This window comes from Pangasianodon hypophthalmus, chromosome 30 (genome assembly GCF_027358585.1).
Source record: "Pangasianodon hypophthalmus isolate fPanHyp1 chromosome 30, fPanHyp1.pri, whole genome shotgun sequence".
Lineage (NCBI taxonomy): Eukaryota > Metazoa > Chordata > Actinopteri > Siluriformes > Pangasiidae > Pangasianodon > Pangasianodon hypophthalmus.
In genome coordinates, this window is record NC_069739.1 from 2,911,994 (window position 1) to 2,934,721 (window position 22,728).

General features: G+C 40.3%; 2 protein-coding genes and 1 long non-coding RNA gene across 3 annotated transcripts; 1 reads left to right on the forward strand and 2 right to left on the reverse strand.

Moving 5' to 3' along the window:
- Positions 1-4,623: 4,623 nt before the first annotated feature.
- LOC113536930 (E3 ubiquitin/ISG15 ligase TRIM25-like) lies at positions 4,624-8,288 on the reverse strand. The gene is made up of 4 exons (XM_034302017.2): positions 7,669-8,288; positions 5,995-6,090; positions 5,631-5,864; positions 4,624-4,969 (listed from the first exon to the last, which is right to left on the reverse strand). Exons 1-4 carry the CDS (start codon positions 8,257-8,259, stop codon positions 4,655-4,657), a joined length of 1,236 nt encoding a protein of 411 aa, XP_034157908.2. The 5' UTR covers positions 8,260-8,288; the 3' UTR covers positions 4,624-4,654.
- Positions 8,289-10,318: 2,030 nt separating this feature from the next.
- LOC128317845 (uncharacterized) lies at positions 10,319-15,679 on the forward strand. Its single transcript, XR_008301293.1, has 3 exons — positions 10,319-10,361; positions 12,907-13,067; positions 15,005-15,679. It is a non-coding gene; the product is annotated as an uncharacterized LOC128317845 (long non-coding RNA).
- On the reverse strand, positions 11,889-22,667 carry LOC113528969 (tripartite motif-containing protein 16-like). Its single transcript, XM_026917863.3, has 6 exons — positions 21,418-22,667; positions 20,361-20,456; positions 20,001-20,234; positions 17,485-17,656; positions 17,188-17,247; positions 11,889-12,803 (listed from the first exon to the last, which is right to left on the reverse strand). Exons 1-6 carry the CDS (start codon positions 22,006-22,008, stop codon positions 12,265-12,267), a joined length of 1,692 nt encoding a protein of 563 aa, XP_026773664.2. The 5' UTR covers positions 22,009-22,667; the 3' UTR covers positions 11,889-12,264.
- Between the last annotated feature and the right edge of the window lie 61 nt (positions 22,668-22,728).

A 22,728-nucleotide genomic window follows, 5' to 3' on the forward strand; every position in this document is an offset into this window, starting at 1 on the left:
AATGATTAAACACGTTTTTTAATCTGTTTATGTGGAACATCCAAAGTGAATGAGCTGTTACTATAGAAACGATAACATAATAGAACAACCGCATTAATATAAACCTGCGCTACAGTCAGAGCTGCTGTTATAAAAAATTAATCACCTTCTGACCAATCAGAATAGAGAACTGTAATGGATTTGTTGCTTTATTTTATTGAAAATGAAGAGGATTTTTTTTTTTTAAAAAAAAAGGTTTTTCCACCAATCATTTTCATAATCCAAATCAGAAGTCAAAGCACAGACAGATACAGTTAACAGAGACATATTTATCATCATTAGCCACAAAATAATGAGATTAACATCAAAATCAATAAAACATGCAAAAAAATCAAAACACACTTTAACATAATATAATAGAACATTAATGTAAAACACACTTTAACATTAATATATATAATAGAACATTAAATATGTCTTTTTTGGGGGTAAAATGTCAGTTTTAAGTTTACAGTGATTTTTCACAAACTCCATATTTAAGAAACTGTAGTAATATTGTACTGTAGTTATTTCCCATAGAATAAATGATCTAAAAACATTGAAAGCAGCTTGCTGACAAATCCTGACCCCAGTATTAAAAGCTTCTGTCTGGTATTTTGGTTGAAAATGAGTTAACCACATTCACTTGTATTTGTATAATGTATATTAATATGTTAAATGTTTTACAATAAAATTTTGAGGTTTAGGAAGAACTTGGAGATTTTATAAAGTGACTGTGTATCTTAGAATGCATCCTGAAAATTAGGCTCCTAAGTGGCACAGAAAAGTGTTCCCCTTATTGTCCAAATATCACAAGTTTGAATCCTGACAATGCCACAGCTGGTCTGTCCAGCACACTCTCTCTCCCCTGTCAATCACAGTGACACTAGCCAATCATGTCTGTGAACTCATGCTTGTGGAAGAGGGAGGACAGCGCTTTCCTTCGAGTGTGTTACACCATCCTCTGATGCTCCATGAGCAGCAGTTCTAAAAGCTGCGTTTGGCTGGCTTCATGTGTCTCAGAGGAACATGGGATAGCCTTCACCCTTCCAGGATGGTGTTGTCGTGTGAAAGGGGAGAGCTAGCTGGTAGGTGACAATTGCCGAGACTAAATTAAATAATAAAGAAAAATTTGGGGGAAAAACAGAATACATCTAGAAAATGTATTCAAAAGTATATATGATTTAATGTGGTTTTAAATTGTTAAAAATTTCTTTCTGTCTTTATTACTGTTTATTAGTTACTTGATGAGTTTAAAAGATTGCCTGTTAAGAAATGGCCAGATAGAATGGTCTTAATACTAAGGTCATGAGATATCATTTGAGGATTTTTTTAAATTATTATTAGTTGTTTGCCAGTTTTTAACATTTGCTCTTTAGTTGTAGTAAAACTACTGAGCTTATCTTTGTGGTAGTAAGACAGAAAGTAAAAATAGTATTACTAAGATCAACAGTAATAATAGTTAATATTATTTTAATAATATATTTTATACATAAATAAGAACCACAATGGTAAAAGACACACAAAACAGAATTAAAATCATCAGTCCCAATAAACACACAGGAGCATGTGGGTGGAGTACACATCGTTTAATTAACAATCACAATCATAAAACACAAACAGAAAAGACAGAAGCTGCAATCTTGAACATTTACTGAACAGTGACCTCTAGTCACAGATTTCTCTGCGTCCGATTTCAGCACAACTCACACAGCTCGCGCGCTGCACTTCTCACTCCTCCATCCTTTTCTTCTGAAATTTTACTAGTTTCTTGTCTGAATTATTGTAAAATGACTAATCTGTTTTAATGAATACATTTAAATGAGTGTGTTTGGATGGATTGCAGATGGATTGTGTGCTAGTGAGACAGATGACTGAGCAGCAATGTGGCAATGTGCAGGAATTTTATTTTGGATCACACAATCTCACAGATGTAGAACCAAACCATGAGTAGAACCCAAACCCAGCGTATAGAGGCTGAGTGAATGTGGTGTGGACTCTGTGGAGGAGCTTCATCGTGTCAGAGACGCTGTAGAAGGACAGAGTTCCTGCACTGTGATCCACATACACTCCTATTCTGGAGGATGATGGAACTCTGAGATCAGTCTTAATGTTGTTGTGATAGAAACAGAGAGAAGAAGAAGAAGAAGAGCACCACAGACTCCAGGACTGATTGTTGCCTCCAAACACACACTCATTACCCCGTCCTTTCCTGCTGATGTCTTTATATGAGACTGATATGTACACACCATCACTGCTCTGCTCCACCTCCCAGTAACAGCGTCCACACACACTCTCCTTACACAACACCTGCCTGATAGAGTCAAATCTCTCTGGATGATCAGAGTACTGCTGCTCGCTCTCACTGTACCTCACCGCTCTGTTCTTCTCAGACAGAATGAGTTTACGATGTACCGTATTGGGATCCAGAGTCAGATAACAGAAATCTGAAATAAAAGAGAAAAACAAACTGAACATGGCATGTTTTATTAAAAGTGTAAGCGCTAAGTGTATAGCCAATATAATAGTTTGGTTTTTAATATTTAACGGTGGAGTTGTAGTTTTTCGCCGTCCTTTTATCAATACAAAGAAGCGTACCCGGAAGTGCAAATGGACTACATTTCCCATGAGGAGGTCACCTCCGCCATTACTAATTTACATTTTAGAAAGAGCCAATGTGAGTTTAACAGTAGACGAACGTGACATACAAGGTAAGAGTATTATTTTCTGCAGCTTTGTTATTTGTTTCTGGTTACAAAAATAAGAATTAAAAAGAAATAATATTATGGAAACGTGCAGAAAGTTTGAGAAGTTAGTGTAGCAGCTCGCTGGATAACTGTGGTGCACTAATACTGTCCTCCTAATGAGAGGAAATGCACAGTCAGATTATCAAAGTGTTCTCCTAGTAACCCTAACACTCAGTTAGACACACCTTACACCATGACCATCATGTCTGAAAAGTACGGTTTCATTTATCATTATTATTATTAGTAGTAGTAGTAGTAGTAGTAATATTATTATTTAGGGCAAGTCCTTTCAGAGTGTTTTTTTTTTTTTATTTGTAATTAACCCAGCTGTTAAACCCGATTTTTATTAAACATAACAAGTATTGCAGATGATAGTAGTAGACAGTAGTGTTCTAGCACACATAATGTGTAAAAGTATATATATTTTAAAAAACCTTTAATATTTCATGTAAATTACACCAAAAACCACATCTAATGAAAGGAAGGTTTGATTAGAGGAAATTAAATGCTCTTTATCTGTGTAGCAGAAGATGGTGATGCAGTACAGCATGCAGTCAATACCACTGACAGAGCATGTGTGTTTGAAGCTAAACACATAAACCCCTCTACAGGTAAGACTGTGCCTTATAGCATTTCTAATTTCACCACCTCATGTTGGTGCATGAGAACAGTAATGACATCAATAACACCACATGACATATTGTTGCTCTTTCCTGCATGCTCTCTCTGCATTTAGTAAAGACAGCTGAGTCTGACAGCAGCCATATCTAATGCAGTGAGATCAGTGTAGTGGGGCAGTGACACAGTTAGAGTGATGCGTACCAATTCACATGAGTCACATGACCAGTCCCGGGATGGAAACCTGGTGCTTCTTGCACCCTATTCATCTTTTCAACATGCGGCACAAAGACTTTTTTTTTCTTTGTAATCACTAGTGTGCTAGAGGTTCTTTACACTCACCGTCTACTTTAATAGGAACACCTGTACACCTGCTCACTTATGCAGTTATCCAAACAGCCAATCATGTGGCAGCAGCATAATGTATAAAATCATGCAGATACAGGTCAAGAGCTTCAGTTAATGTTCACATCAAACATCAGAATCAGGAAAAACTCAATGTTTTTTGTTTTTCACACCATTATGTGTAAACTCCAGAGACTGTTGTGTGTGAAAATCCCAGGAGATCAGCAGTTTCTGAAATACTCAAACCAGCTCATCTGGCACCAACAACCATGCCACGGTTAAAGTCACAGAGATCACACTATTTCTTCATTCTGATGTTTGATGTGAACATTACCTGAGGCTCTTGACCTGGAAAATCTGTTTAACATGCCTATTTCTAAGGTAAGAATTGTGTTCGTAGGTTAAAACGATGTCTGTTTCTGCTTTTATATGCAGACCTGCTGTTACATTTGCTATTCAGTCAACCAATAAAAGTTGTTTAGAAGGTAAACATCATTCTCTATTAATAATTCTATTAGCATCAATGGAAATAAAATTATTTCTCATTACTTAAAGTGCATTTGTTCCCCACAAGGAATGAAAACAGCTGGTGTGTGTGTGTGTTTGTGTGTGCGTGTACGTTTTTGTTTGGTGTGTGTGTGTGTGTGTGTGTGTGTGTGTGTGTGTGTGTTTGTTTGGGTGTTTGTGTGTGCATGTTGAGTGTGCGCGTGTACGTGTGTGTGTGTGTGTGTGTGCGCCCATGTGTGTGCTTGTGTGTGTGTTTTAGATATACATTTCAGAAAATCTTCTCTGCTCTGTGGCTCTGATGGTGAAATCATCTGAACTGCTGTAGCTGTGGAGAGAAAAATGGAAGTGAAGACAAAAAGCATCATCAGGTTGTGTAAAAGATGGAAACAGTTTAAAGTGATACAGTCAGTTTATTCATTTTAAATCATTATTTTAGTTAAAAGTGTCAGGTGAGTAAACTGTCTGCAAAAAGAAAGCAGGAGCATTGCTAAGAAATAACACTTCACAGAGCCAGTAAAGATGTCCATGATTGTGTTTCTCCAGCAGGAACAGCTCCTCTTACCATGTGGAGGGATTTTGTTGAATTCCTCCTCACAGAATTCCTCAAGTCTCTTCTTCAGATCTGAGAGAGAATTCCTCACTCCATCAAATGAGAGATGTTGATGGACAGTGATGCTGGATGTGTGAAACGTTGGTCTGTCCCCTTGGGGAGACCGACGTCCAGAAGCTAAAACCTACAGAAAGCAAATTAAACTTCAAACAAAAATAAACAGCACACACAAAGAAAGTACTCCGGAAAGTAAAGGAAAAGAATAAGGATTTTGTAGCACAGTGTTGCATCTCTCGGTTTGTCTTTTTGCAAAATTCATGATTTTTAAAAGTGTATTTACATCCATCAGCGTTCTGTCACTACATTACCCAGGATGCATTACACAAATACATCGTATACTCATTAGGAATCCTCCTTACAAGCCACCAGTTTTTAATGTTGTAGCCATAGATTTAGGAAAACAGTAGATACATTAGTCAGTGTTGGTGGCTACTGTGATCCTTCATTGCTCAACTGTCACGATAAACACACCAGACAAATGAAGTCATAGCTACTCGATCACAAATCCACAACCTAATATTACTGAACTTAACTAAGAACTAAGAAACTAAGAAATAACTAAGAAAATAATAATTAAGAAAGTCGAATTAAAGAGAAGCTAAACAGCACAAAACAATAACAAACAGTAATAAAGTGTGAAGTCCCCTGATCTCAGGATAACACCAGACACACTTGTGATGTCAGACAGGGACATTTATTCTTGCTTTAGAGCAACGCTTGCAGAGAGGTGTTTTAGAGAGTGTGTGAGGAACAGCTCTCACTGTAGATCAGACAGTAAGTGTTACCTGGAGGAAATGGATGTGATCATGTGTGTGTGAAAGCTGCTCAAGCTCAGTGACTCTCCTCTGAAGATCAGCAATCTCCTGCTCCAGTTGCTCCAGGAGTCGTTCAGCTCGACTCAGTTCAGCCTTCTCCTGAGCTCTGATCAGCTCCATCACCTCCGAGCGCTTTTTCTCCATGGAGCTGATCAGCTCAGTAAAGATCCTCTCACTGTCCTCCACTGCTGTCTGTGCACTGAGCTGTTAGGAGACATAGAGACACAAGATTTAAAGCTCATCTATCATTCCCTCTCTTACTGGGACTCTAAATGACTCGGTGTCTATGTTGTGTGTGTTTCTAGGAGCAGCTCTGTCTCTGCTCACTGCTCACCTTTATAGTGTTCACAGCCTGTTTCAGCTCCTGCACCTTCTTCTTCTTCTCCTGGATTCTCTGCTGGGATTTCATCTGCTCCTCCTTTACCTCACTCTGAAGACACATCAGTTACGTCCAGCTGTTAATAATGTATCAGCTAATTGGGTACATATTAATGTTAGTTAAAAGTACATTATTGTTTCTCAGAGCCATGCTATGTTATTTACTGTGTGTATCTACACTGAGCTGTTAGTTTATTAGTTCCTACATCGCAATATCCTTTCAACTGGTAGCCCAGTGTTGTAGAATTTCAACATGGCTACTTCATTTTGTAGTGTTTCTAGCTAGAAATCACTACCAGGATGCTTATGGTGAAAAATAAAAAGTCAAAACATAAAAATAAAACTATGTCAACAAGGAGCTTAACACTCTGAGTGGTGCTAATAAAGTCCATAAAATGATATAGACATTGTTATACAGTTATTCTTGCAGTTGTGTTTTGACTGTAAATGTTCTGTAGATTTCATTGCATGGGGTTTTAATTTGATGGCTGGAACTGAAGGATTCTCTTTACTCTGAATCCAGTTAGCTAGCAGATGTAAGGTTATATACCTATCTAATGGCTGAACCCTAGATGTGCATTAGCTCTCCTGCCCACCGTTGATTCTTGGCAGGGCTGTGTGTTCTTGGGCATGGATGGGAGGTGAAAGAGTAAAGGAATGCTCTGTAAGATGTAAAAAGGCTGGATGAAGGTGTAATATCTTTGATTCCTGCCAGAAACAGTCTGAAGTCCAGAAGGGTTCAAGATCAAGTACAGCTCGAGTTTTCAGTTTCCTCAATGATCTGTACTATTCTCGTTTAGGACATGCTTAAGTACTGGTTTGAGCCTGTTTCAGTCCACAGTCATGCTCACATCTTGTATGAAGTAACTCAAAACTTCATATTTCTTTTCTTTTTGCTTTGTGTATTTTTTTTCTTTGAAGTTGCAAGCACACAATTGTATAGAATGTCTTTGTATGCTGTAGCATTACAATTTCGCTTCGCTGGAACTAAGATGCCCAAACGTCTTCCAGCATGACAATGTTCCTGTGCACAAAGCGAGCTCCATGAAGACATGGTTTGTGAAGGTTGGAATGGAAGAACTCGAGTGTCCTCCACAGAGCCCTGACCTCAACCACATTGAACACCTGTGGGATGAAGTGAAATTGACTGCATCCCAGACCTCCTCACCCAACATCAGTGCCTGACCTCACTAATGCTCTTGTAACTGAATGAACACAAATCCCCACAGCCACGCTCCAAAATCTAGTGGAAAGCTTCCCCAGAAGAGTGGAGCTGATTATAACAGCTTTGGTTAGTATTTGCTTTACCTCACTTCTCTCTCACTCTCTCTCTCTCTCTGTTCGTTGTGTGTGTGTGTGTGTGTGTTCACCTGCCTCGCCCTGTCACAGTTCGGTGTGGGCTGAAATGTTCACTAACTGACCTAACCAGATTACGATCATCAGTGAGGATGTATTTAACACTCTGTTGACCCGACCACATACACTTTGAATAAGCTTTTACAGAATCCTTCTGATTGATAGTCAAATCAAACTTAAAGTTTAAATCATATAACTGAATTAAGCACCTGTTTAGCTAGATGGGGAAATATCATTAACATGGTTTAGTTTTGGAAAGCTTTCTCCTTCTTACCAGTTTCTCAGCTCTTTCTGCTGTGGCTGTGACGGTGTCGTGACCGTTGTGATTATCCATCGTACACAAATAACAGATGCAGGTTTGATCAGTACGACAGTAGATCTCAATCAGCTTGTTATGTTGAGAGCAGATCTTCTCTTGTAGTTTTGCTGACGCTTCAATTAATGTGTGTTTTTCCAAAGCAAGAACTTCTAGATGAGGTTTAAGATGAATTTCACAGTAAGAAGCCAGACACATCAGACAGGACTTGATGGCTTTCTGTTTTCTCCCAGTGCAAAAATCACACTCCACATCTCCAGGTCCAGTGTAACAGTGAGCAGGAGAAGCAGCTTGGACTTCAGTCTTCTTCAGTTTCTCCACCACTTCAGCCAGCATGTTGTTTCTGCGTAGAACAGGCCTTGTAGTGAAAGTGTCTCTGCACTGAGGACAGCTGTAGATGCCCTGCTGATCCTCCTGATCCCAGCAGCCATTAATACACACATTACAGAAACTGTGACCACAGGGGAGAGTCACTGGATCCTTCAGGAGATCCAGACAGACTGGACATTTGAACTGGTCCTGATCTACTGAAATACTGGCTTCAGCCATTTTCCTGTACTCACACACTGAGAAAGAGAGAGAACAGTTTTTTTTTTTTTACTTGAATGAACTTTGAGCTTCTGTTTTTATAGTGTGACAGAGAGAGTGGGTGGAGCTTTAAATAAGGATGGTGTAGATAACCTCCATGACTGTAATGATATAGTGCAATATAATGTGAGTATTTATTAAAGTTGTTAATGTGACAGGAGGAGTTTTTGTGTTTTCTAATGGATCAAATAAAGAGAGTGTCATGGTTACACCGAAGCGATTGAATGCGATTCCCATCTGTGACGGCACCTCACAGATCATGTCACGTGACTGCTTGCACCTGTTTCACGTTTTGGGTTTAATGAGCACTAGAACAAGAGTCATGTATTGCACAGTACTTGTTGTCTAGCTTTTGTCTTTGGTTCTTCTCCTCTGTCGTTCAATGCCCAATGAATGCTCTTGCCAGAGATCACACTGCATGTTCTTGCAGAGGTAACTGGTTGTTCCCCGGCTCTAAGAAAGCCAATAGCCTGTTTTTGCTTCAACTGACTCCTGCCCTGATGGTTTTTGCGGTGACCTTTAGGACTTGATCATGCCACCAGCAGTATCTCCCCTCCCCTAGTCTCTTGGTGCAGCAGATCAGGAAGTACTCATGGGTTCCACGTCTGGAGCACAGCAGGCATGCTGGAGTATCTGCTTTGTATGAAGGTTTGCCGGGCTAGGTAGCATGTCATATACTGCCTGGACAAGAAACTGGATCCAGTGGAGCTCAGCTTTCTACAGCTCAGCCCAGGTCACCTTTCCCTCCAGTGCATTGTCCCATCTAGCCCAGGCACCTTGCTGTTTCATACCACCCTTCAGGTCCTCTCTTCGTCCATTGCTGTTCCCACCTTCCTCTGAACCAGACAGCACCTCCCTTTTACTTAACAGAAATTATTAATCATATTTCTGTTTCCGTGTAGACTATTCTATACTCTACCTGTTTTGTTGCTTCAGTCATTTATAAGAATTAAAATGTAATTTTAGATGTTGTATTCATCTGATTTATTTTAAAATGTCTTAATTAAAATTGACATTTGTCTTCACTCAGTGTTAATCAGGTCAGAAAGGTAAGAAAATATTTAACCAGCCAACACCCATTATACATGCTTTTTATCAGTTTATAGAGGCACATGATGACGTTAATTTTTAACACTGTACAACAGGTCATCTCTGTGTGATATGTGAACACATTTCTGCACAACCATCTGTATATACTGTTTATGTTATACATATGTTGTATATATTATTCACTGTCATTTTTGCACACCTGTTTTTATTGCTCATTTTTTCTTTTATTTATTAGTATTACTCTTTTTGATATTGTACATATCTTTTATGTAATCAAATCAATCAATTCTACTTTTAATTTTATTGTTATTCTTTATGCTGCTGTAACATGATTTCCCCAGCAGGATCAATAAAGTCTATCTATCTATCTATCTATCTAATGCTCAGCAGAACAAGAGTGAAACTTTAACTGTAGTTAATAATCATCCACACAGCTCATAATGCATAAACAGCTGTGATTAAGAAATTTACCCGTTACCCACACAAGTAACTCAATCCTTTAAACTTTGAAATTTCTGTGAATCCAACAGCTTTCAGTCTTTTACATGTGAACTGTATTTTATACATACTAGAGTGAGTTAAAGGAGGATCAGAGGAAACAGGGGTGGCTCGTATTAGTGGGGTATCAGTGATTGAGCACACATTGTCTAACCAAAGTAGAAATTACACTAAAAGGGACAGACAACAGAACTGTACATGTAGTGTGTTTGATTTGAATGAAAGAGTTACAGCTTTTCTGTTTACTGTGTTTACTATTCAGGGGAAATGCAGTATGAACCCAGTGAAGCATTACGGGCTTGAAACACTAAACAATTATAAATCACTAATGTCCCAGATAGCAAAGAGACCTCGATTCAATGTTTACTTGTAGTTGTATAGGTCAGTATCAACAACATTCTCTGTTTGGTCGAAATCATAACGTTTGTTCTCTGTCGAAACTTAGCTGGAGAAATCGCAGTTCTGCGCATGCGCATCATTTGGATCGTAACGGCCAACTGCCACTTCACGCTGAGGTAAAGGAAAGCAAAAATATAAAGATATATTTTGTTCGTCACTTTAATATAGTGGTTTCCATGTGTGATGTTAAATATCGTTTTAGAGTTGTACTGTTTTATATTTTGAAGCTTTTATAACGTTCCTGCTTCACTGTTGTGTAATTTATCGTCCTGTTTGCGCGCGTGAGCTAAAGCTGCAGCTAACTCTGAGGTAAATATTGGAACCGTTTTAATTATTTAAATTGGCAACTTGAACACGACAAACTTAACAAACATAACTTTATAAGTTAATTATTTTCTAAACGCTAAGAGAGTAAGAGCATTTGGAGTGGAAATGAGCCACTCAGTTTATTTTGACTAACCGCAGTACGAGGGGAAAAAAATGTAGCCGTTCCCGTAAAACGAAGGCTTTAAGACCAAGCAGAAGCCTCTGCCTGCTCGTTTCTTCGGCAGTGGGCGGAAGTGATGCGTAAGCGGCAATCCCATTGGCTAGCGCTCACCGTCTGCGGTTTGAATTCAGCAAATGAGTTCGGGCGAAGCAGCAACCTGATTAATATTAATGAGCCCAACAGCCTATAAGACATTAGCGTGACAGACACTGAGCAGCTGACAATATGTACTCTAAAAAGAGAAGTCGCCTTTGACAGTTGTAAGTTAATGTTGATAAATAGATGAAAATATTTTATACTGTAGTAATTTTTAGTGTGTTTTTAATCTCAGACCTCATTATTGTTAGTCTTTTTTTCACAGAAACCTGCCAATAATTCTCTAAGTTCTGTTTAATATGAAAAATATGCATTTCATTCATGTTGGAATAGACCTGTATGACTTACTTTCTTCTGTGGAACCCAAACTGTGTGATCCTGAAGATTTGTGCCGCCTCCTTCCCATGTCATTTCAGGGAGCTTTGAAGCTTCAAAAGGATGCAAAAGTATCATAAAGGTTTTATTAAAATAATAATAATAAAAAAAGTGTATCAGTGAATAACAACTTAAAATTCATTCTGTTTCTCACACAGAGCTATTATATGACTTCAGAAGACTTGGAATATATGCAAACTCTGACAAACTGGAAAATTTTTCTAATCAGTTTAAGATGTTGCTTATTTTAACCAACAAATGCCATGATTTTTTATATTTTTATTTTCTTTATTGTCCCAGTATTTTACATTTGTTATTTTTGTCTTTCAGGTGCATTTCCAAAAAACCCTTCAAAACAAGAGAATGAAAGAAACAAGCTAGAACAAGCGCCACTAATAACTAGAATTTACACTGTCTCAAATTTAGGAAATATTTAGAACTGTAAAGATAGAACATAGAAAAATGAAATAGAATGAGAGAGTCTGGGTGTTTGTCCCCTGAAAATGCTGCTTGCAGTTTTATTATTATTATTATTATTATTATTACAGCATTACTAAGATCAACAATAATAATAGTTAATATTATTTTAATAATATATTTTATACATAAATAAGAATCACAATGGTTAAAGACACAAAACAGAATTAAAATCCTCAGTCCCAGTAAACACACAGGAGCATGTGGGTGGAGTACACATCATTTAATTAACAATCACAATCATAAAACACAAACAGAAAAGACAGAAGCTGCAATCTTGAACATTTACTGAACAGTGACCTCTAGTCACAGATTTCTCTGCGTCACCAATTTCAGCACAACTCACACAGCTCGCGCGCTGCACTTCTCACTCCTCCATCCTCTTCTTCTGAAATTTTACTAGTTTCTTGTCTGACAGTTCATTTTTAACATTTCCTTTTTAATTAATGTAAAATGACTAATCTGTTTTAATGAATAAATTTAAATGAGTGTGTTTTTGTGCAGATGGATTGTGTGCTAGTGAGACAGATGACTGAGCAACAATGTGACAATGTGCAGGAATTTTACATAAAACACTACACACTTTATTTTGGATCACACAATCTCACAGCAGAAAACGAGTAGAACCCAAACCCAGCGTATAGAGGCTGAGTGAATGTGGTGTGGACTCTGTGGAGGAGCTTCATCGTGTCAGAGACGCTGTAGAAGGACAGAGTTCCTGCACTGTGATCCACATACACTCCTATTCTGGAGGATGATGGAACTCTGAGATCAGTCTTAATATTGTTGTGATAGAAACAGAGAGAAGAAGAAGTAGAAGAATAACACCGCAGACTCCAGGACTGATTGTTGAATCCAAACCCACACTCATTACCCCATCCTTTCCTGCTGATGTCTTTATATGAGACTGTTATGGACACAACACCAGCACTGCTCCTCTCCACCTCCCAGTAACAGCGTCCACACACACTCTCCTTACACAACACCTGACAGATAGAGTCAAATCTCTCTGGATGATCAGAGTACTGCTGCTTTCTCTTACTGTATCTCACTGATCTGTTCTTCTCAGACAGAATGAGGTAATGATGTGCCGTGTTGGGATCCAGAGTCAGATAACAGAGATCTGAAATAAAAGAGAAAAACAAACTGAACATGGCATGTTTTATTAAAAGTGTAAGCGCTAAGCGTATAGCCAATACAATACTTTGCTTTTTATTATTTAACAGGAGACTTGGAGTTTTTCACTGTCCTTTTATCAATACAAAGAAGCGTACCCGGAAGGGCAAATGGACTACATTTCCCATGAGGAGGTCACCTCCGCCATTACTAATTTACATTTTAGAAAGAGCCAATGTGAGTTTAACAGAAGACGAACACGACATACAAGGTAAGCATGTTATTTTTTGCAGCTTTGTTATTAGTTTCTTGTTACAAAAATAAGAATTGAAAAGAAAAGATATTATGGAAATGTGTACAGAAAGTTTGAGAAGTTAGTGTATATATATACAGTTGGGTCCGGAAGTATTTTGACAATGACAGAGTTTTTGTGATTTTGCCTTTATACACCACCACAATGGATTTGAAATAAAACAATCAAGATCTGATCGAAGTGTAGACTTTCAGCTTTATTTAAAGAGGTTCCACAAAAATATGGCATTCACCATTTAGGAATTACAGCCATTTTCAACAAAGTACCTCCATTTTCAGGGGCTCAGAGGTATTTGGACGAAGTGACATAATTGTAAATATAACCATAATTTTAATACTTGGATGAAAATACTTTGCAGTCAATGACTGCCTGAAGTCTGGGGCCCATGTTCTCAAAACTCAAATTCTGAGTTTCCTCCCTGGAGATGCTTTGCCAGGCCTTCACTGCAGCCACCTTCAGTTGCTGCTTGTTTGTGGGTCTTTCTGCCTTCAGTCTTGTCTTCAGTAACTGAAAAGCAGCTCTATTGGGTTGAGATCAGGCGACTGACTCAGCCATTGAAGAATATTCCATTTCTTTGCCTTCAAAAAGTCTTGAGTTGCTTTTGCAGTATGTTTAGGGTCATTATCCACCTGCACTGTGAAGTGGCGTCCTATCAGTTTTGTAGCATTTGGCTGAATGTGAGCAGAGAGTATAGCCCTATACACCTCAGAATTCATCTTGCTACTTCACATCATCAATAAACACCAGTGAGCCCGTTCCATTGGCAGCCATACATGCCCATGCCATAACATCTCCTCCACCATGTTTGACACATGATGTGGTATACTTTGAATCATGAGCTGTTCCTTTCTTTCACCATTTTCTCTTCCCATCCTTCTGGTACAAGTTAATCTTGGTTTCATCAGTCCAAAGAACCTTATTCCAGAACATGGGAGGCTTTTTTAGATGTTTTCTGGCAAAGTCTAATCTGGCTTTCCTGTTCTTGAATGTTACCAGTGGTTTGCACCTTGTTGTAAACCCTCTGTATTTACATTCATGAAGGCATCTCTTGATTGTAGATTTTGACAATGATACCCCTACCTTCTCCAGAGTATTCTTGACTTCTGTTGATGTTGTGAAGGGGTTTTTCTTCACCAAGGAAAGGATTCTGCGATCATCCACTTTAGTTGTCTTCCATGGTCTTCCAGGCCTTTCGATGTTGTTGAGCTCACCAGTGCTTTCTTTCTTTTTAAGAATGTACCCAACTGTTGATTTGGCCACACCTAAGGTTTTTGCTATCTGTCTTATAGATTTATGTTGTTTTTCAGCCTAATGATGGCCTCCTTCCCTTGCACTGAGATCTCCTTGGACTTCATACCGGTAGCTACAGTCGCACAGCTGCCAAATGCCAACTCAATACCTGATATCAACTCCAGACCTTTTATCTGATTCATTTGTCTTGAAGTAACGTGGGAATGGACCGCACCTGGTCAATTAACTTCTTGTCAGTCAATTGTCCAAATACCTTTGAGCCCCTGAAAATGGAAGTACTCTGCTTAAAATGGCTGTAATTCCTAAATGGTAAATGCCATATTTTTGTGGAACCTCTTAAAATAAAGCTGAAAGTCTACACTTCGATCACATCTTGATTGTTTTTTTTTTTTTTTTTCAAATCCATTGTGGTGGTGTATAAATGCAAAATCACAAAAACTCTTTGTCATTGTCCAAATACTTCCGGACCCAACTGTGTGTATATATATATATATATATATATATATGTGTGTGTGTGTGTATGTGTATATATATATATATATATATATATATATCTTCAATATGGCATGTAAATTACAGCAAAAACCACATCTAATGAAAGGAAGGTTTGATTAGAGGAAAATAAATGCTCTTTATCTCTGTAGCAGAAGATGGTGATGCAGTACAGCATGCAGTCAATACCACTGACAGAGCATGTGTGTTTGAAGTCTATCAAAAATACATTCTGACATTGGCTCGCTAGGTCACAAACTAGGAATACCATCAGTCCACTCTGCTGGGGAGGTGCTTTTTTTTTTTTTTTTTTTTTTTTTTTTTTTTTTTTTTGTGAAAGTGCTAATTTAAGTATTTTATGAAGAGGTAAGTCTTTAGACGTCGTTTGAAGACTGCCAGTGACTCAGCTGTTCGGACATCTAGGGGAAGTTCATTCCACCACCTTGGTGCCAGAACAGAGAAGAGTCTCGATGCATGCCTTCCTTGTACCCGGAGAGATGGTGGGACCAGTCGAGCAGTGCTAGAGGATCGGAGGGAGCGTGGTGCAGTGCGAGGTGTGATAAGTGCTTTGAGATAAGTGGGTGCTGGTCCGTTTTTGGCTTTGTAGGCAAGCATCAGTGGGGCAGTCGTGGCCTAATGGTTAGAGGCTCGGACTTGTAACCCGATGGTGAACCTGAAGGTTCTGGGTTTGAGTCTCAGGTCTTGCAGGGATTGTAGGTGGGGGAGTGAATGACCAGCACTCTCTCCCACCCTCAATACCACGACTGAGGTGAGACCCTTGAGCAAGGCACCGAACCCCCAGCTGCTCCCCGGGCGCCGCAGCAAAAAAAAAAAAAAAAAAAAAAAAAAAGGCTGCCCACTGCTCCGGGTGTGTGTGTGTGTGTGTTCACTACTGTGTGTGTGCACTTGGATGGGTTAAATGCAGAGCATAAATTCTGAGTATGAGTCACCATACTTGGCCACAAGTCACTTCACTTTCACTTTCACTTTCACTAAATCTGATGCGGGCAGCTCCAGGAAGCCAGTGCTCTTTCCTGCATGCTCTCTCTGCATTTAGTAAAGACAGCTGAGTCTGACAGCAGCCATATCTAATGCAGTGAGATCAGTGTAGTGGGGTAGTGACAAAGTTAGAGTGATGCTTACCGATTCATATGAGTCACATGACCAGTCCCGGGATGGAAACCTGGTGCTTCTTGCACCCTTTGCATCTTTTCAGCATGCGGCACAAAGACTTTTTTTTTCCTTTAAATCCCTCCATTAGTTTACATGTGTGATCAGTAGTGTGCTAGAGGTTCTTTACACTCACTGTCCACTTTAATAGGAACACCTGCTCATTTATGCAGTTATCCAATCAGCCAATCGTGGCAGCAGCACAATGTATAAAATCATGCAGATCCAGGTCAAGAGCTTCAGTTAATGTTCACATCAAACATCAGAATCAGGAAAAACTCAGTGTTTTTTTTATTTTTCACACCGTTCTGTGTAAACTCTTGTGAAGAGACTGTTGTGTGTGAAAATCCCAGGAGATCAGCAGTTTCTGAAATACTCAAACCAGCTGATCTGGCACCAACAACCATGCCATGGTTAAAGTCACAGAGTTCACAATATTTCTTCATTCTGATATTTGATGTGAACATTAACTGAAGCTCTTGACCTGGATCTGCATGATTTTATGCATTGTGCTGCTGCCACATGATTGGCTGATTAGATAACTGCATGAATGAGCAGGTGTACAGGTGTTCCTATTAAAATGGATGGTGACTGTATGTGTCTCTTGAGGGGGATGACTCAGGTAAATGTGATTTGTGAGGACCAGAGTTTAGGTACTATTTTTTTTAATGTAAAAAAAAAGTGCAAGTGAGGACCAGCCTGGGTAAAAATAATCACTGTGTCTCTTTGTTCTTACATTAGCCTCATAGCTCCAGTACCAAAATAAAGAAGAAAAGGTCAGATACTATACATGGATGACTCACTACATTTGGAGTGAAGGGAACATTGTGTATATCTGATTATACAAACCCTTATAAATAACAGCTTTAAAAAGTCAGGATAGCTTGTAATATGTAATACTAACATTAAAAGTATCAGAGTTATTACTTCCATTTGTTCTCATGTACCAACAAACTACACTGAATAGAAAATTTAACATAGAAACATCCACAATAATAATAAAAGCAGTTGTACATTTGCTATTCAGTTATCCAATACGTTGTTTAGAAGGTAAACATCATTCTGGATTAATAATTTTGTTAGAGTCAATGGAAAAAATATTATTTCTTATTGCTTAAAGTGCATTTGGGGTGTGTGTTTGTGTGTGTGTGTGTTTTAGACGTACATTTCAGAAAATCTTCTCTGCTCTGTGGCTCTGGGAGTGAAATGATCTGAAATGCTGCAGCTGTGGAGAGAAAAATGGAAATGAAGACAAAAAGCATCATCAGTTTGTGTAAAAGATGGAAACGGTTTAAAGTGATACAGTCAGTTTATTCATTTTAAATCAGTATTTTAGTTAAAAGTGTCAGGTGAGTAAACTGTCTGTGAAAAGAAAGCAGGAGCATTGCTAAGAAATAACACTTCACAGAGCGAGTAAAGACGATCATCATTGTGTTTCTCCAACAGGAACAGCTCCTCTTACCATGTGGAGGGATTTTGTTGAATTCCTCCTCACAGAATCCCTTGAATCTCTTCTTCAGATCTGAGAGAGAATTCCTCACTCCATCAAATGAGAGATGTTGATGGACAGTGATGCTGGATGTGTGAAAGTTTGGTCTGTCCCATGGGGGAGACTGACGTCCAGAAGCTAAAGTCTACAGAAAGCAAATTAAACTTCAGACAAAGCTAAACAGCATGCACAAACAAAGTACTTTGGAAAGTAAAGGAAAAGAGTAAGGTTTTTGTAGCACAGTGTTGCATCTCTCAGTTTGTCTTTTTGCAAAATTCATGATTTTTTAAAGTGGTCATATTTACAACCATCAACATTCTATCACTACATTACCCAGCATGCATTACACAAATAAATCTGTGTGAATCTCATGGGTTCAGAGGAAATGAGGAAGCAGGAGGCAGGCTTCGACCAACTCAGAGGCGATTTATTCTCAATTTTTTCCTCTGCTTTCAGCAAGTTCCACATACACACACACACATACTCGCACGCACACGGCTCTGTGCTGGATCGTGCTCTCTATCTTGAGGCGCTCATCTCTCTCTCCCTTATCCCCGCCCCAGCTCACTGCAACACAGAATGCTCTTTAGTCAAATACCCCGCAGGTGTGCATTCCTTACCACTCACCGATTCCCCCCCAAAGAGAGAGAAAATCTGCCACAACCATCTGCGCCCCCTGCCGGTGGACCAGCTCGAACTTAAATGGCTGAAGTGCCAGATACCAACAAGTGATCTGCACGTTGGCATCCTTCATGCGGTGGAGCCATTGGAGCGGAGTCCAAACAGAGGATGAAGGTCCCACCTCCCATTTTTCCCGAATGCCGTCGAGCACAGCGCGAGGCTTCCGCTCATACAATAACTCTAACGGGGAAAACCCTGTGGAGGCTTGCGGGACCTCTTGTACTGCAAATAACAGGCGCTCTTGCCACTTATCCCAATTTTGCGCCTCGTCATGAACGAACTTACAAATCATGTTTTTCAAAGTTCGATTGAATCTTTCCACCAATCCATCCATCTGTGGATGATAAATGCTGGTGCGAATCAATTTAATCCCCAATAACTCAAAGCTCGCATAGTGTTCGTCACATAAATGACATGCCCTGATCAGTCAGGATCTCTTTCGGGATCCTGACTCGGGAGATAACATGGAAGAGTGCCTCTGCAACATTACATGCGGTGATGTTGCGCAGAGGCACTGCTTCCAGGTATCACGTTGCATAGTCCACTAGAACCAATACAAAGTGATGCCCTTGTGCAGTTCGCTCTAATGGCCTGATGAGGTCCATGCCAATTCTTTCGAAGGGGACCTCAATTAATGGGAGTGGGTGCAGGGGCGCTTTTGGGGTGGCTGGCGGATTCACCAACTGACATTTGCGACATGCCGCGCACCACCTCCGAGCATCGCCACAAATGCCCGGCCAATAGAAGCGGACCATGAGACGGTCCAGTGTTTTATCCTGTCCTAAATGCCCTGTCATCAGATTATGGTGAGCCGCCTGGAATAATAATTCCCGACGGCTCTTCGGAACCAACAGCTTAGTCAACTCCTCTTGTGTTTTGATATAACCTGTCCTTAATAATTGAAAAAGGGGTGGGAGAGCGCAGCATTAGGCTGAATTCGCTGACCATCGAGTACTCTCACTTGGTCGAAGGCATGCCCGAGGGTCTCATCGCGCGACTGCTCCAAGGGGAGTTAGGCTTCACCCATCAGGAGGGCCACCCACTGATCCTCAGGCCAGCCCCATGCCACCGCAGAGCGCTCATACAGTTCCAGAAACGCTTCCGCGGTCCCATCTTGGTGAGGGCGACATGGGGTGTGGCCATGGCACCCGCTGGCTCCGCAGCCGCGGTGCCCACCTGCTTGACCAGGCCCTGGAGCACCTGCCGATCTGCTGCCTGGGTGTCGAGCAGTTCTGTGAATCGCTGCTCCCGGTCTTATTTTTTCTTCCGCTTTCAGCAGTCTCTTCAAGTTGACACACACACAAACACCCGCACGCACATGGCTCTGGATCGTGTTCTCTCTCTCGAGGTGCTAGTCTCTCTCTCTCTCCCTTATCCCCACCCCAGCTCACTGCAACACAGAATACTCGTTAGCTAAATTCCCCACAGGTGTGCATTCCTTACCACTCACCTCCTCCGGCTCCGCCCTCCATTCACAAATCGGCGCTCAACTAAACCCCCGCTTCCACAAAATCATATAATCATTATAAATCCTCCATCCTCCAACTGTCACAATAAACACATAGCTACTCGATCCCAAATCCACAAACTAATATTACTGAACTTAGGTAAGAACTGAAACCGGGTTAAAGAGAAGCTAAACCACACTAAACAATAACAAACAGTAACAAACTGTGAAGTCACTTGATCTCAGGATAACACCAGACACACTTGTGATGTCAGACAGGGACATATATTGCTATAACGAGGGGTGTTTTAGAGAGTGTGTGAGGAACAGCTGGCTCTGTAGATCAGACAGTGATTGTTACCTGGAGGAAATGGATGTGATTGTGTGTTTGTGAAAGCTGCTCCAGATCAGTGGTTCTCCTCTGAAGATCACTAATCTCCTGCTCCAGTTGCTCCAGGAGTCGTTCAGCTCGACTTAGTTCAGCCTTCTCCTGAGCTCTGATTAGCTCCGTCACCTCCGAGTGCTTTTTCTCCATGGAGCTGATCAGCTCAGTAAAGATCCTCCCACTGTCCTCCACTGCTGTCTGTGCACTGAGCTGTTAGGAGACACACACAAGATTTAAAGCTCATCTATCATTCCCTCTCTTACTGGGACTCTAAAAGACTCATTGTCCATGTTGTGTGTGTTTCTAGGAGCAGCTCTGTCTCTGCTCACTGCCCACCTTTATAGTGTTCACAGCCTGTTTCAGCTCCTGCACCTTCTTCTGCTTCTCCTGGATCCTCTGTTGGGATTTCATCTGCTCCTCCTTTACCTCACTCTGAGGACGCACCAATTATTTTCAGCTCTTTATGAAGTACATTCATCTTTATTAGTTCCTACATCACAATACCTAATCACCTGGCAGCACAGTGTTGTAGAATTTCTATATGGTTACTGCATTTTGTAGTGTTACTAGCTAGATATAACTACCATGCTGCTTATGATGAGCGGCAAAATAAAGAATAAAAATGGAGCTTTTGGCTGGTTTAAAAGGCCAGACTGATTACCAAAACAACTGCTGCTGACTTCAATTTAATTCAAATTCATTTGTATTGTGCTTTTGACAATTAAAATTGTCACAAAGGAGCTTAACTCTCTGAGTGATTCTAATGAAGTTGTTCCAGCATAACAGTGCCCCTGTGCACAAAGCAAGCTCCATGAAGCCATGGTGTGTTGAGGTTGGAGTGGAAGAACTCGAGTGTCCTGCACAGAGCCCTGACCTCAACCCCACTGAACAACTTTGGGATGAACTGGAACACCGACTGCACCCCAGACCTCCTCGACATCCCAACATCAGTGCCTGACCTCACTTATGCTCTTGCAACTGAATGAACACAAATCCCCACAGCCACGCTCCAAAATCTAGTGGAAAGCCTTCCCAGAAGAGTGGAGCTTACTATAACAGATTAACTATGTTTACTGTACCTCAATTCATTCTCTATCTCTCTCTCTTTCTGTGTGTGTGCTTGTGTGCGTTCACCTGCCTCGCCCTGTCACACTTCGGTGTTGGCTGAAATGTCCACTAGCTGATCTGACCAGATTAGGACTATCACAGAAGATAAATTTAACACTATGTTGACTAGAACACATACAATTTAAATAAGCTTTTACAGAATCCTTCTGATTGATACACAAATTGAAATTAAGGTTTTAAATCATATACCTGACTAAAGCACCTGTTTCTAGATGGGAAAATATAATTAAACTGATTTGATTTTGGAAACCTTTCTCATTCTCACCTGTTTCTCAGCTCGTTCTGCTGCGGCTGTGACGGTGTTGTGACCTTTGTGATTATCCATCGTACACAAATAACAGATGCAGGTTTGATCAGTACGACAGTAGATCTTCAGCACTTCATTGTGTTGAGAGCAGATCTTCTCATGTAGTTTTGCTGAGGCTGCAATTAATGTGTGTTTTTTCAAAGCAGGAACTTCTAGATGAGGTTTAAGATGAATTCTACAATAAGAAGCCAGACACGTCAGACAGGACTTGACGGCTTTGTATTTTCTCCCTGTGCAGAAATCACACTCCACATCTCCAGGTCCAGTGTAACAGTGAGCAGGAGAAGCAGCTTGGACTTCAGTCTTCTTCAGTTTCTTCACCACTTCAGTCAGTATGTTGTTTCTGCGTAGAACAGGCCTTGTAGTGAAAGTGTCTCTGCACTGAGGACAGCTGTAGATGCCCTTCTGATCTTCCTGATCCCAGCAGCCATTAATACACACCTTACAGAAACTGCGACCACAGGGGATAGTCACCGGATCCTTCATTAAATCCCGACAGACTGGACAGCTGAACTGGTCCTGATCCACTGAAATACTGGCTTCTGCCATTTTCCTGAACTCACACACTGAAAAAGAGAGAGATCAGTTTTGTTTTCTCTGAAATGAGGAGTTACTTCCTGGTTCTATTTGTGTGTGTGAGAGAGAGAGAGAGAGGAGGAGCACAAATGCAGAGAGATTATGAATACTCCTCTGTTAACCATTTCATCTCCCTTCAGTGCATAAATATAACCCATGTAGCTACACTTACTAGGATTAAGTTCATGAAACACACACAGAATGAGTCTTAATTTTCTGGTCTTTTTTGCCAACTGACACATCAAGCAAAACTTTCAGCCTTGTTGATAAATTACAGTTGTTACAATTTAACAACTTATTCCTAGTGACAGCTTCAAAATTATATTCATTCCGGAAGAATGTTGAAGCCATTTTTAAAGTGAGGAGGATGCAGCTGTCAGGAATTAACTCACACCCCCTGCATTGACACCCCACCACCCTGCAGAGACACACTCACACCTATACGCTAATTCTCACAGGAATCAAACTTAACTCAGTTCTTTATATGTGAGAACACATAGTATCAGTATGTGCTTTATTCTGATCAGGGTCACAGTGGATTTGGAGTCTATCCAGTGGAACTGGGGCAGTGGGAGCTCAGTGGTTGAGGTGTTGGACTACTGATGGGAAGGTCATGAGTTCAAATCCCGGCGCTGCCACTGCTGGGCCCTTGAGCAAGGCCCTTAACCGTCAACTGCTCAGTTGTATAAAAAT